We start from the raw sequence: 13675 nt of genomic DNA, 5'->3' as shown, positions 1-13675 counted from the left end.
GAGCCAATGCGTGAGTCAACATGCTCTTTTTCCCTCTGCCATGAGACCAGAGATATCTCAAATAGAGGTTGCTCCATCAGCCTGGATCTGGGGGTAGATGAATGTGGAGCCATGCTGCCATTGACCTTTGCTAAGGTGCTTCAGTCGTGTCCAACTCTTTGCAACCCTATGGACTGTAGCCAACCAGGCTCCTCTGTCCATGGGATTCTCCAGGCAAGAATACTGGAGTGGGTTGCCATGCCTTCCTCCAGGGGATCTTCTCGACCCAGGGATCGAACCCATATCTCTCACATCTCCTGCACTGGCAAGCAGGTTCTTTACTGAGCCACCTGGGAAGCCGCTGACATTTGAGGGTTGTTGTAATATGTAATTCAGCAGGAAATAGACCTTTGCTGCCATAAGATACTGAGACTGTGGTGCCATTTGTCACTTCAGTGGAGCCTGACCTGTACTAGCCTGTATATCACTAGCGAGTCCAGAGATAGGAGGAGAGAGCAGGCAGGAACTCCAGTGCAGAGGGTACAGGGGTAGAGGGAGACAAGGTTTAGAGCCAGACAGACAGGGAGGTCCTGGGTGGAGGTGAGAAGTACCCTGAGGAAGACACCATTTTTTTTTTACTTTGCCCTAAGATCTTGTCCTCAATTGCCTTCTGACAAAAGAAAACAATTTTAGTTACAATGTGTTATCTTTTATCTGATGGCACTTGTTATAGGCAAACTGGCAGATCTTCACAGGGAAGTCCTGGGAACTTACTGAGAAAACACTCCCGGAGCGTCTAGGCTTAAAGGTGGCTCCATCTTCCGAGCCGTGTTAGCAGGGCACGCCAGCTGTGCATTTCCAAATGGGGCTATGGTTACCTATTCCAAAGCCATTGTGACTTAGAGAAAGCTAAAATCAAGAAAGCAAAAAAATAAATAAAACCTGATGGCAAAAAGACTTGACACTATCAATCTGCCTCAGATCAGAGGGTAGCTAACACCCTGCCGGACGGAAAATGACTCACGTGAGGTCATTGACTCAGTCATGTCTCTCATTTAAATTCTGAATGATAGGAAAGAAACGAGCTAATGGGCTACAGGGCTTGGCAGAAAGGGTTTGCTGTGAGACCAGAGCTGCTACGCTCAATGTCCCACCAACTACAAGGCCTTGGGTAAACTACTGAATCAGCTCACCTTGAGCCTGACTAGAAAGGGTCAGGAAATGAGTGTGGTTAATATCTCTGGGCCTCAGTTTCCTTATGTGTAAAATGGGCTTAAGAGTACACAGTCTGTAGAATTCACGGTACACACAGTGAAGGGTGGGGTGGAGCAGGACGGCATAGCTGGTGTGTGAAGTTAAGACTGGTGATGATGGCTTGCTGAATGAGGGGACACCAGCGCCTCACACAGGGTCAACAGGGAGCTCCCCCCGCATCCAAACTCTCTCTTTGAGGAAGTGAACACCTAGGGGTGATTTCAACTGAAAGTACAATTTCAATACACTCACACAAAGCAGGTGAAGTCACAATATTTATTATTTACAGATCCCAGAAATGGGGGTGGGGTGGGGGTGTGCAGTGAGCAGGGGCAGCGAGGGCAGTCCTCTGTTCCAGGTCACAAGTGAGCAGGGGATGAAGAAGAGGACAGCAAGCAAGCACCTATTCCTTCTAAGGTGTTGGGGTGGAGGTCACTAAATTTTCACAGGCTCAACTCTAGAATGGTTATTCTAAAAGATGACCAGGGAGAAGCAGGAACTTGTGGTGGGAATCCTAAGTACGGGTCTTTATCATAATGTCCAGACTCGGGATGTGAGCAGAGCTGTCATACCATGAAATGCCTAGGCAGCAACCCAGCATAGCTGTTTTTCATCACAGTGAGGTGGCAGGTTTAAACAGCCCTGAATGGAGCCTAGCGTGCAGCGGACTCTCAGTGAACATTCATTCCTACCCCTTTTCCATTCCCTGAGCCTCAGGAACAGGTTGCAGGAAGGACGGCCAGGAAGCATAAAGGAGAAGAGAGGAGTATCATGTCCCCAGATCAAACCAACCATTGTGGGTGAAAGGGCTTCATCTCTCCCACAGCCTGCAGAAGGAAGCAGCCTCAGAAATAAGCCCACCCAGCATTCTTCCATACCCTAGTGCAAGTGGGTGAAAGGGTAACCCACTATCTCCCCTGGGCACCATCTTCCTGTGGCTCACCTACTCCTCACCATCCCACCATTGAAGAGCTGACCACCAAAATTTCCAGAAGGTTGGCTCACTTCCCTCCACCTATCTCCAGAGCTGGGGGTGAACCAAGGCCACAATACAGGCCCAAGGCCACCAGTCAGCTCAGAGACCTGTTTCAGAGGGGACAATTCTCTCTAACAGCTGAGTGGCCAGCAAGCTATGTGCTTGTAGTGAGTTGTTCCTAATTCTCCAACAAAGCTGCTCTTCCTGCTGTGAATGGACCAAGAAGCCATCCAGTGGGATTCCTCTCTGCCCCACATGTCAGCTTGAACATTCACCTGAATGCAAGTTAAGGGCAAACATGGGGCCCTTTGTGCAGTAGACTTTGTGCAGGTCCTTTGCTTCTTGGCCTATAAAAGCCACTGGCCAGTCAGGAGCAGAGCCTGCTGAGGACCAGGTGGGGTCATCCTGAGAGCTTGGGCTATCCCTTTCAAAGGAATTTTTATTCCTGAGTGGCAAGTGGTCAACTTGCCCAGTGGTCCTTGACATCTCTTGCCACTTCCAAGGACCTTGACTCAGGCTTCAGTTGAGCTTCTACAGTAGAGTAAGTGTTGACGTGAGGGAGAACTCATCCATCCCCCATGCCCATCCAAGCACCAGATGGAGTTGATCCCACCCTCCACTCCAAGGAGGGCATGGGACTTGGGGCTGGTCACTCATAGCATTCCATATTCTTGGTTTTAGCAACTGGATACACCACTCAGAAAACCAACAAAGTCATCGAATTGCAGTGTGATTTCTGCTGAGACTGCTGAGAAGTAAGTTCATTATAATGAATTTGACTATGGGAAAAGACAAGCCTGGAGGTACTCAGGGCCAAATCTAGAGAGGGGACAGTGAAGTTCACAAGCATGGACTATAGTAAAGAGAACATAGCTGGTGATACTGGTTGCATACCTGGATCAAACCACGCCTGATTTATCCTTGCAATTTGTAGCTACATTAGCCAATACATTCTCTCTTTGATTTAGGCCAGTTTGAGCTAGTTCTGTGTCTTAAAGTAGTGATAGTTCTCACTAACATATCTTCAGTTCTTTGGGCCCTCCTTTGATTTCCACTGTGGACATGTCTGAGTTTGATCAGATTTCATCTTCATAGGTCTCCGGCTTGGGACTTAGCTTTCCTCTGGACTCTGCTCCTTGAGCACATATAATACTGTTTACAAGCCCTTGGCTGAATGCCTGACTTTGACTCCAAGAGCTCCAGTCTGTCTTTATCTACCACTAAGTGTCAACTACCATGGAAAACCTACTCAATCCATCTTCACTCTTCCAGTCCAGGCAGTTGAGACTCTGAGCTCAGAGACAGAGAAAGGGCAGGAAAAATGTCACCATGTACCCAGAGGAGGAAGATGAAACCAGTTTCTGCACCACAACCCAGCACTAGGACATCAGGACCCCTGCCCTCTGAGCCAGATTGGAAAAGGCCCACGAGATTGCACATGATGCTCCCAGCTTATTCCAAGGCCCAGACAAGTAGACACTCCTGTTGCCCACAGCCTGGATCAGCCTGGGAAGCATGAACTCTCCCTCAGGGAGGCCATGAATGGTCTTTACTTGCTCATTCCCTCTTGCAAATGGTCACTGAAGAATGTCAGCTTGATTTTTCCCTGACAGTGATCATGGATCATGGACAGAGAGCCCACCCTTCCCCTAGACCTGTCTCTTCTGCTGTTCTCCTTTTAGACATCAGAGACATGCATTCTAGGATTCCAGAACCTGAAGTAAGATGACATGGTAACCTCCACACTCTCCCCAGCCCTACCCAGCATCACCAACATGAACAACAGGGACCCCCGATGAGAATCAGATGATGGCAGAATCCACACTATTGCAACCGCAGCAGGAAGGAAGATGGTCACAGCCCCTTTATGAAATGAGCCACAGCATCCAGAATCCTCGAGGAGCAGGGGAAGTAAAAGAATCTCATGTCAATGGTGGTCAACACTCCATGAAAACCATCCTCCATGTGGTGCCAAGTTACTCTAACCCCCAGGTCCTCCAACCGCTTCTTGTACAACAGCGACTCGTCCCGAAGTATATCGTACTCACAGCTCACGATGCAAGCTTCAGGGAGCCGAGACACTACTTCATCGTCTGCAATCAAGGGTGAGTTCATCACATCCAGAATGATGTTTGTCTCCAGATAGGCAGCCTCATTCAGGGGCTCACGGGACACAGGCAGGTAACCTCTCTTCTTAAACCTGTCCGGGATGTTTTCTGCACCCAACCACTTCCTGTACTTTTCCCAGACTTCCGCAGGCAAGTGGGCGCCTTTCAGTACGGTGCTTCTCCAGGAGGGGCTGATGTCCAGGTAACCACACCAACAATAGAAGGTCAAATTCTGGTTGAGCAGCGGCATGTTCTTGTTCTGCTGATAGGAAGGGGACTGGAAATCCAGGCTCTGGACAGTGGAATAGATGAGGATCTGAGCACGAATCTTGGGGAGATCAGAACGGTCCACAAACTTTTGACAAAGAATCGTTGCCACGGTCCCGCCCACACTGTCACCACAGACTATGATCCGGGCTGGATCCACCCCATACTTATTCAAGGACTTCAAGAAGTGGATTGTACCCACCATGCAGTCTCTTACTACCATTGGAAACCTATGCTTAGGCACCATGCGGTATCTGAAAAGGAATCAACAAATATGGTTTACACTCACCACTCCCACAGGGCCCCAAACACCTGTGTCTAACATCCTTCTGCCCATATTTCTTCTATTAAGTTCTTTTTCTGAAGCTTGAGAAGGTGAAGTCAAAGTAGAAGGCTTAAATGAGATGACAGACAAAGCCTTCAATGCCCAGGCACGTGAGCTCAGAAACATCTGAGGACTGACTTCTGTCAATTTTACTTACTTCACTGGCTATATCCCCACCAAGATGTTGGCAGTGGATATCTCCTCCTTGCATGTTCATTTAAATGAAACTGCAGGAAGAGCTTGATCAGAAGGAACCATCCAGGCCCTGGGTGATGATGTGTCAGGCAGCAGGCAGGAGACCCAGGGAGGGTCTCTCCAGGTGTCTCCGTGCCCTGTTGAGGTTCCAGATCACCCAGATACGTTAGGAGAGACAGTGGCTTTTTCATTTTTCCTGCCTCCTTCAGTGGGTCTCACCAGGGTGGACCTCCCTCTCCAGAGCACTTGGAAATGATGTGGCACTGTTTGAGGCTGTCCTGGTAACAGCGCAGGGCATTGTGCGCATTTGGTGGAGGGAGGTAGTCAGTGTTTAGAAGGTGCAGGACTGTTCTGTTCCAAGTAGTGTTCCACCCAGACATGCACTGGTAGTGAAGCTCTGCCCTGGATGTACTTTGCAAAGACCACCCAGATGCACTTTGCAAATACCACCCCCTATCCAGTTTCCAGAGGCTGCAATGCTCTAAAGGCACCCTTTATTTATTTATTTTTTTAAGCCCCCAGTTACTCCCAGATGGATTCCTAAAGAACATTTCTTAATGCAGTTTCCAAAAATGGATTTAATAGATTATTTACAGATTATTAACACCTTAAAAAGGGAGCAGTGACCAAGAATGATGGCCAGGTTGGAATGGCAGTACAAAATACAGGTTTCCAGAAAAAAATGTAACCCATATTACCAAAAAAAAAGAAGAACCAAAAATCTCTTTGCTAACCCTTTAAAGATACCTAAGGGCCACCGCAGGAGGAATGCCCCATCTCCGCCTCTCCCTGCTTCTCCCTTCCCCTCTCTCCTCCTTGCCCTCCTGCTCACCGTCACCTCACAGCCTCTGCTCCTGGCATCCCTCAACACCTGCCTGCCACAGACTCCTGGCTCCCTCCCCTTTATTGCCCCGGGGCTCCTGGAATCCCAGCATCTCCGCATCCTTGCCTTACTCACCCGACTGCTAGAACCACTGCATCACTCTTCTTGCACAAGTTACAGCATATGCCATGGTGTGTTTCTAGAAAATGAAAGGTTTGAAATGTTCACGCTAGGGAGGTTAGTGGGCTCCTTTTGCCAGCCATCCTCACCTGCCCCTTCTTAAGGATAACCTCAGAGGTCAAAGGGCCAGGCTGATTCTAATAAGGTTTTGCAGATCCTCCTCCAGCTATAGTCAGCCTCCCTCTCTACTTTCTCACTCTCTGTCAAGCTGTCTCAACAGCTTTCTTTAAGACTCACCCCCACCCCCCACCTGCAACCCTATCTGTTCTACAGTACATTCACAGCATCTGAGAAGATGTCTGACCGTGGAGTACAGTAGTTCAGTGGGTAAGCTATAGATTCAGACCTGAGTTCAGATCCCAAGTTTTCCTCCTTTTAGCTTGACCTAAAGTTGTACCGGGCAGGTTCATTCACCTCCCTGAGGCTTGATTTCCTCTTCTGTAAAATAGATATAACGACAATGATAGGGCTGCTGGGGACTCAGATGAGATGCTTCCAATATATGTTGGTGCAGACAAATACTGTTTGATTCCACTTACATGAGGTACATAGAATATAGAACAGTCAAATTCATAGAATCAGAAAGTACACTGGTAGATGCCAGGGTCCAGGGGGTGGTGGGAGGAGAAATGAGGTCTAAGTGTTTAATGGGGACAGAGATTCAGTTTAGGAAGGTGAAAAATTCAGGAAATGGATGATGGTGAGAGTTGTACAATGTGGATGTATTTAGTGCCACTGAACTGTACCAATAAATATGTTTTATATTATGTGGCTTTTACTACAATTAAAAAAAATTTTACAAAAGAGATTATGGTTCTACACAGATTTCATAGTATCTTCCATGTAAATATTAATATTAATAATGTCAACAAATAGATATTGGCTCACCATCATTGATTATGTAAACCAAAACAAAACCACAGTTGTATTAAATCCCTTATTCTCAAAGTCTACAGCAAAGGGACCCTGGCATTCCACAGATCAAGAAGTACTATGTAAAGGTGGTTCTTCTCCCTAATTTCTCCGCAATGGAAAAAATTAAGATATATAATAACATTGACCCAATTTTGCACTCATTTCCCTCCTCATTAATTTTCCTCAACTCTTTGGTCCTTCTGTCTGTCTGTACCAGTAATTTGTCTCAAGCAATACCTATTGTGAAACACACTTGAGTTTTCATTGTTTTTAATCCTTATTTACAACTAAATAGAGGTGGTGGTCACACATTTGAATGTACTAAATACCATCAAATTGCACAGTTTAAAATGGTGAATTTTATGTTATGTGAATTGTGTGTGTGTGTGTGTGTATGTGTGTGTGTATAGGGAGAGAGAGAGAGAGAGAGAAAGAAAGTGAAGTCGCTCAGTGATGTCTGACTCTTTATGACCCCGTGAACTGTAGCCTACCAGGCTCCTCTGTCCATGACATTTTCCAGGCAAGACTTACTAGAGTGCGTTGCCATTTCCTTCTCCAGGGGATCTTCCCAACCCAGGGATCAAACCTGGGTTTCCCGCATTGCAGGCAGACGCTTTACCGTCTGAGCCACCAGAGAAACCCTTAATATGTATGTATGATATGTATACATATGTATATGATCTGGGCCCCAGTAACTGTCCTGGTGTCCCCTGGTCACACCAGCAGCTTTGAGACCCTGGGAAAATGACAGGAGGGCCACCTCCTGCTGAAAGGTGTGTCCACCCGGCTGTGCTCTGGGACATCACACTCCAGGCAAAGGATCTAAGGAAAGGACTCTTACTCAAGCTCCCTAGGATGCCCCCGCCGCCATGGTAGAACACAATGCCAGGCCTGAGACCACTTGTGGATGCCTTGGGCTGGTAGAGCTTCACAGGGATCGTCCCAAACCGGAGGTCCTTGACCACCACATCTGGATGCTTCCTTAGTGGTGGCAGATCGTGAAAGAAACGGACAAACTGGGGCATAGAGCAGATTCTCAGTTTCTCAAAAATCATCCCCTGTTGGTGAGAGAAAAGGATATGGGATGAGAAGGGTTTCAGAGTGTGCTGTGCCAGGGCTCTATCACCGCAGTACCCTCTGCGGAGTGGCTGCAGACTGGACCACAAGCCTGCAAGTCCCCCGCTGTGCCTCCATTATCTGCAGAAAATCCATCCTCACCGAGACCCTCACTGCTCCAGTACCAGCACCTCTCAATCCTCTCTCCTCAGAAATCTAGCCCCACAAAACCAGGCTCTGGCCACCCCTCAAGGGACCCTGGAAAGGCTCCCACCTCAGGCTGCATGTGTGGTCTCTTCCCAGGGAGGCCTTTCTGGACCATTCTAGTCATCATGGCCATCCTAAGCACCTGCTGCTATTTTTATAAGTGATAATTGAATAGTGGTTATGTGTTTTTAAAGGGATGGTGGGGCAGAGGGAGGTCTTGTTTTTTAGAGATACCTACAGAAATATTTTTAGATAAAATAATACGATATCTGGGATCCACTTATAAGAAAATGGGAATGAGGGAAAACGTAGGGGCACAGATAAAGTGAGATTGGCTGAGAATCAATAATCATGAATGCTATGGGCTGAATGTCTGAGGCCTCTTTATACTATTCTGTCTCCTTGGGCTATGTCTGTAAGTTAGCATGATAAAAAATATAAATAAGTAACGTGGGCTCTCTGCCAGGGCACTCTCTTTCCAGTGGTCCCTCATCCTTTCTGTACCAAGGGCATTTTGGCTTTTAGCAAAGTCTGTGGCCTTTTCACAGAATACATTTGAATATATAAAATAAAACACATAGGATTATTACATTTTACTGAAATATAGTTATAAAAATATTAGAGTAAATGTATGCTATAATAGTATACCTTCAGTACTTCCTTATTAGCATACTAAATAGGAAGATCTAGTGGCTGGTCTAACACTATCATAATTTCAAAAGAACAAGGTACACATGTGATTGTTTGCAATCTGCTATGCCTGTAATAGGCTCTGAGAATATCCGTGATTCCTCTTGCTGACAGAGTTGAGGGTTCTGCTGTCCCAATGTGATTTGTTCCCTTCATGCATGATGGAAGGAAATACCCCATTTGCATTAGAGGTTAAGTGAAAATGGGGCAATTTCCACCTCATCCAAACTCATGAGCTCCTTGCATTCTGTTTCCCTTGGGGGTTCTAGGAAGTCCAGGTTAAGAAACCCTACTATACTCTACTGTAGCCCTACTGTTTTACTCTCCTCACAGCACCTGCCACTCTGTCATTTGGTTTATTTGTAGCAAGTTTGCTTATTTATTGCTGACTCCCCACCCCACACTTCCACTAGTGTTCAGACTGCTTGCAAGTCACCTCTGTCTGGGGCTTTATTTCTTTCACCCATCACTAATCCTCAGAGCTGGGAAGGGAGAGTGACACATAGCAGTTACACAACTTTGTAGAAAAAAAAATTTAAAAATAGCAATAAGGCTAATATTTATGGACAGTTTACTCTGTACTGGGCACATAAAGTCCACTCTGGGTAGATTAACTCATTATGTACCCACCAAGTGCTATGAAGCTGGGGTCTATTACTTTCCCTGATCCTGCAGATGAGGAAATTGAGTCACTGTATTTGGAAACCCAAAGTGTAGACTATGAGAGTCAAGGCCAGGAAAACCACAGGACTGAACCATCCCATCTCGTACAAGCTGACCCTATAGGTAAGAAAACTGGCCCCCGAGTCCTCCTCCATCAAGGTTACATTGAGAACAAGTGCTTGCCATCACTTTTCATGAAGTAAGAGACTTAAATGTATCTTCTGTATCCAATCTCCATCAGCCCTCTGGAAAATCATAGCAAATCCTAATTGGCAATATTTACACAATCCTTGCCATGATCTACTTACAAGTATTTGATTAAATTATACAAACCAGCAACAAGGAGCAGAATCTGACTATATTACAGAAAGAGTTTTCCATCTCTCGAGAGCAACAAAATATTTTTCTAAAAAGTCACATTCTGGAGTTGCACTCATCTCTACTCATTTACTCATCTGCTGCATCTCTTTATTTTGTGGTTGGCTGGTTCTAGGTAGCAGGTAGCCAACACGGGCCCCAAATTCAGCACAATTATCTCTGTCTTCACCACTCCACAGAATGGTGGATGCCATGGAGAAAATAAGACAGGAGGTGGGGTGGAATTTCTCTGTTATCTGAGGAAGTGAATCATTTTTGGCTTAATCATTTTGATTAAGTGAATCAATGTTGTAGCTCTTAGCTGAGGCCAGCTTGAAAAACATCAGGAAGAGGTTAAGAATCATGTTATCCAATAGAAAATCTTCAGGTTTGGTAATACACTGTCAGCCTCCACAGCCATGATGTGACTGTTAATTTAACTGAAAGTACTGGTATGTCCTTTTTCTAGGTAGTTAGTGTTGGTTTCTCAGTCATGTCTGACTTTTGCGACCCCGTGAACTGTAGCCTGCCAGGCTCTTCTGTCCATGGGATTCTCCAGGCAAGAATACTGGAATGGGTAGCCATTCCCTTCTCCAGGGGAGCTTCCCGACCTAAGGATTGAACTCGGGTCTCCTGCACTGGCAGGCGGATTCTTTACTGTCTAAATCACCAGGGCAGCCCATTGTTTTCCTAATCCCGCTCTTAATTCCCTGGAAAGAAAGTGAACTTGCTCAGTCATGTCCAACTCTTTGCAACCCCATGGACTGCAAAGGTCTGCCGGGCTCCTCTGTCCATGGGATTTTCCAGAAAAGAGCACTGAAGTGGGTTGCCATTTCCTTCTCCATGGGATCTTCCTGACCCAGGGATATTATTCTCTGGAGGAGGGGACAAACAAAACACAAAACTCACCCATGTTATCAAAAGCTGGAAGATGCAGTTGAAGACCCGCAGTCTCATTGGATGGCTGATGGCAGCAGGGATGTCTGTGGTGAGGAAGTGGTTGCTGAAAACCCATAGTCCGACACCCACGAAGGCCACGCAAACTGTAGCAAGGAGCAGGAAGAGGAACGAAATCAGCATCCTGCTGTTTCTACCGTGGGAGAGGCCAAGAGGAGACTGTGCTCAGGACAGGACCATTTGACACAGCTGGGAGCTGGCAGACTTGCTCCACTTATACTTGCACCACCTGCACTCTCCACCTTCCCATGTTTTGCAAGCATTGGTCCAGCTAGGTGAGTCACAAACTCAGGTGAGGGCCTGGTTCTAGGACAGGGCCCGTACAGAGGGGGAAGTGGCTTGTGTAACCTGACCCAGCTGGAAAGGAGAGCTCCAAAGTCCAAACTTGCATCTAGCACTGCTACTAGAAATGGCCTTGGCTAACTGACTGCAAGGAGATCAAAGCAGTCAGTCCTAAAGGAAATCAGCTCTGAAGATTCATTGGAAGAACTGATGCTGAAGCTGAAGATCCAATACTTTGGCCACCTGATATGAAGAGCCAACTCATTGGAAAAGACCCTGATACTTGGAAAGACTGAAGGCTAAAAGAGAAGAGGGCAGCAGAGGATGAGACAGTTGGATGGCATCACTGACTCAATGGACATGAGTTTGAGCAAACTCTGAGAGATAGTGAAGAACAGCGGAGCCTAACATGCTGTAGTCCACAAGGCTGCAGAGTCAGATGCAACTTAGAGGCTGAACAACAACAAAGTGACTGTGGACATCACCCACACTCTTCCTTCCAACAACACTCTGACCTCATCACCACCTCCTAATTCCACTCTGGTTGCACTTACTAGTCCTCAACCTGCCAGAGGCCCCAGGGCATTGGCACTTACTATTCCCTGTGCAACATTCTTCCCTGAGACTTCAGCTGGCCTCAATTGCTCCCCTACTGTGAGTCTCTGCTCAAATGTCACCTTCTGAGTGAGGCCAACCCTGGCCACCTTATTTAACACCGTAAGTCCCCAGCAGTATTCCTACACCCACCCTGGCCCACCTGCATACTCTGTTGCTATGGCCTTTATCATTTTCTGGGATACCACATGCTTCACTTGTTCACATATTACCTTGAATGTAACCTCTTTGAGGACAGGAATTTTTGTTTTGTTCCTTGCTTTCTCCTCAAAGGCTAGATCAAGGTTTGGTACTTAGTGGGTGCTCAGCAACGTCTACTGAATGAAAGAATGAATGAACAGGCTTCGTCCTTTTCATCATAAAGCAGAAAAGAAAAAACTGAACTCACCTGTCTTTCCAGGGGTCAGAGATTGATATCAGCATTCAGAATCTTCCCAAACAACATAGTCCCTCATCCTCTGTAATAATGATGATGTCTGCCATGTCTCCCACCTCCCCCACCCTCATGTCAGGGCAGTGGTTTTTAAACAAGGGGATTTTACCCCGCCCCCTGGACACATCTGGTCATGTCTAGAGACATTTTTGGTTTTCGCCACTCCATGGGGTGGGAACTGGCACTGGCATCTTGCAGGTGGACCCCAGAGATGTTGGGAAGCATCGTACAGTGCACAGAATGGTCCCCAGAACAAGGAATATTCTGGTCCAATGTATCAATAGTGTTGAGGTTGAAAAACCCTGAGTTAGTAAGACTTGGATTTGTATCCTGCTGAATGCCAGCATTCTGATAATGAGCAAGTTATACTCTCCGACCCCCCATTTCCAAATCTGTAAAATGGGAAGGATAATAATAGTACCCCGATGGAGCTGTTGGGTGCAACAAAGGCACTGTGTCTCTAAGCACCTAGCCTGATCCTGGGTGTTTTGCTGTTCAATTGCTCAGTTGTGTCCCACTCTTTGTGACCCCAAGAACTGCAGCACTCCAGGCTCCCCTGTCCTTCACCATTTCCCAGGGTTTGCTCAAATTCATGTCCATTGAGTCAGTGATGCCATCCAACCGTCTCATTCTCTGTCGTCCCCTTCTCCTGGGTGTGGTAACACTCAATAGATTTCAGAGAGCAAGGCTGAGACAAGGTCTATAACAAAAGACAAAATAGGGCACTATATAATGATAAAGGGATCAATACAAAAGGAGGAATATCATTCATTAACATATATGCACCTAACATAGCAAATAATTGGGTAAATATTTACAGACATAAAGGAAGAAACTGATAATAATATCATAAAATTAGGGGACTCTAACAGCCAACTTACATCAATGGACAGATCACCCAGACAGAAGATCAATAAGGAAGCAGTGACACATAAATTGGAAGTTGAAATGAATATCTACAGAACATTCCAACCACGAACAGGAGAACGCACATTCTTTTCAAGTGCATATAGAACATTTTCTAGAACAGATCACATACCAGGGGGGAAAAACCAAGACTCAACAAATTTAAGATGACAGAAATTATGTTAAGTATTTTTCTGAACACAATAGTATAAAACTGGAAATCAAATACAGGAAGAAAATGGGAAAATTGCAAACATGTGGAGACTAAACCATATGCTGCTAAAAAATGTGATCTTAGAGAAAATGCTTTAATTTTTCACTGTTGAGCATGATGTTAGCTTTGTTATAAATAGGCTTTATTATGTTAAGGTAAGTTCCCATTACACCAACTTTGTAGAGAGTTTTTATCATGAAGCAATGATGAATTTTGTCAAATGTTTTTTCTATATCTATCTATTGACATGATCATGTGATTTTTATCAATGTT

General features: G+C 45.9%; 1 protein-coding gene across 1 annotated transcript; it reads right to left on the bottom strand.

The window, feature by feature from the left end:
* Positions 1-1515: 1515 nt before the first annotated feature.
* Positions 1516-12348, bottom strand: AADACL3 (arylacetamide deacetylase like 3). The gene is made up of 4 exons (XM_020902248.2): positions 10905-12348; positions 7864-8080; positions 6063-6126; positions 1516-4838 (listed from the first exon to the last, which is right to left on the bottom strand). The coding sequence occupies exons 1-4, from the start codon at positions 11073-11075 to the stop codon at positions 4064-4066; spliced, it is 1227 nt and encodes a 408-aa protein (XP_020757907.2). The 5' UTR covers positions 11076-12348; the 3' UTR covers positions 1516-4063.
* Between the last annotated feature and the right edge of the window lie 1327 nt (positions 12349-13675).

Source organism: Odocoileus virginianus, chromosome 11, assembly GCF_023699985.2.
Source record: "Odocoileus virginianus isolate 20LAN1187 ecotype Illinois chromosome 11, Ovbor_1.2, whole genome shotgun sequence".
NCBI lineage: Eukaryota > Metazoa > Chordata > Mammalia > Artiodactyla > Cervidae > Odocoileus > Odocoileus virginianus.
This window is presented reverse-complemented; position numbering and strand designations above follow the sequence as displayed.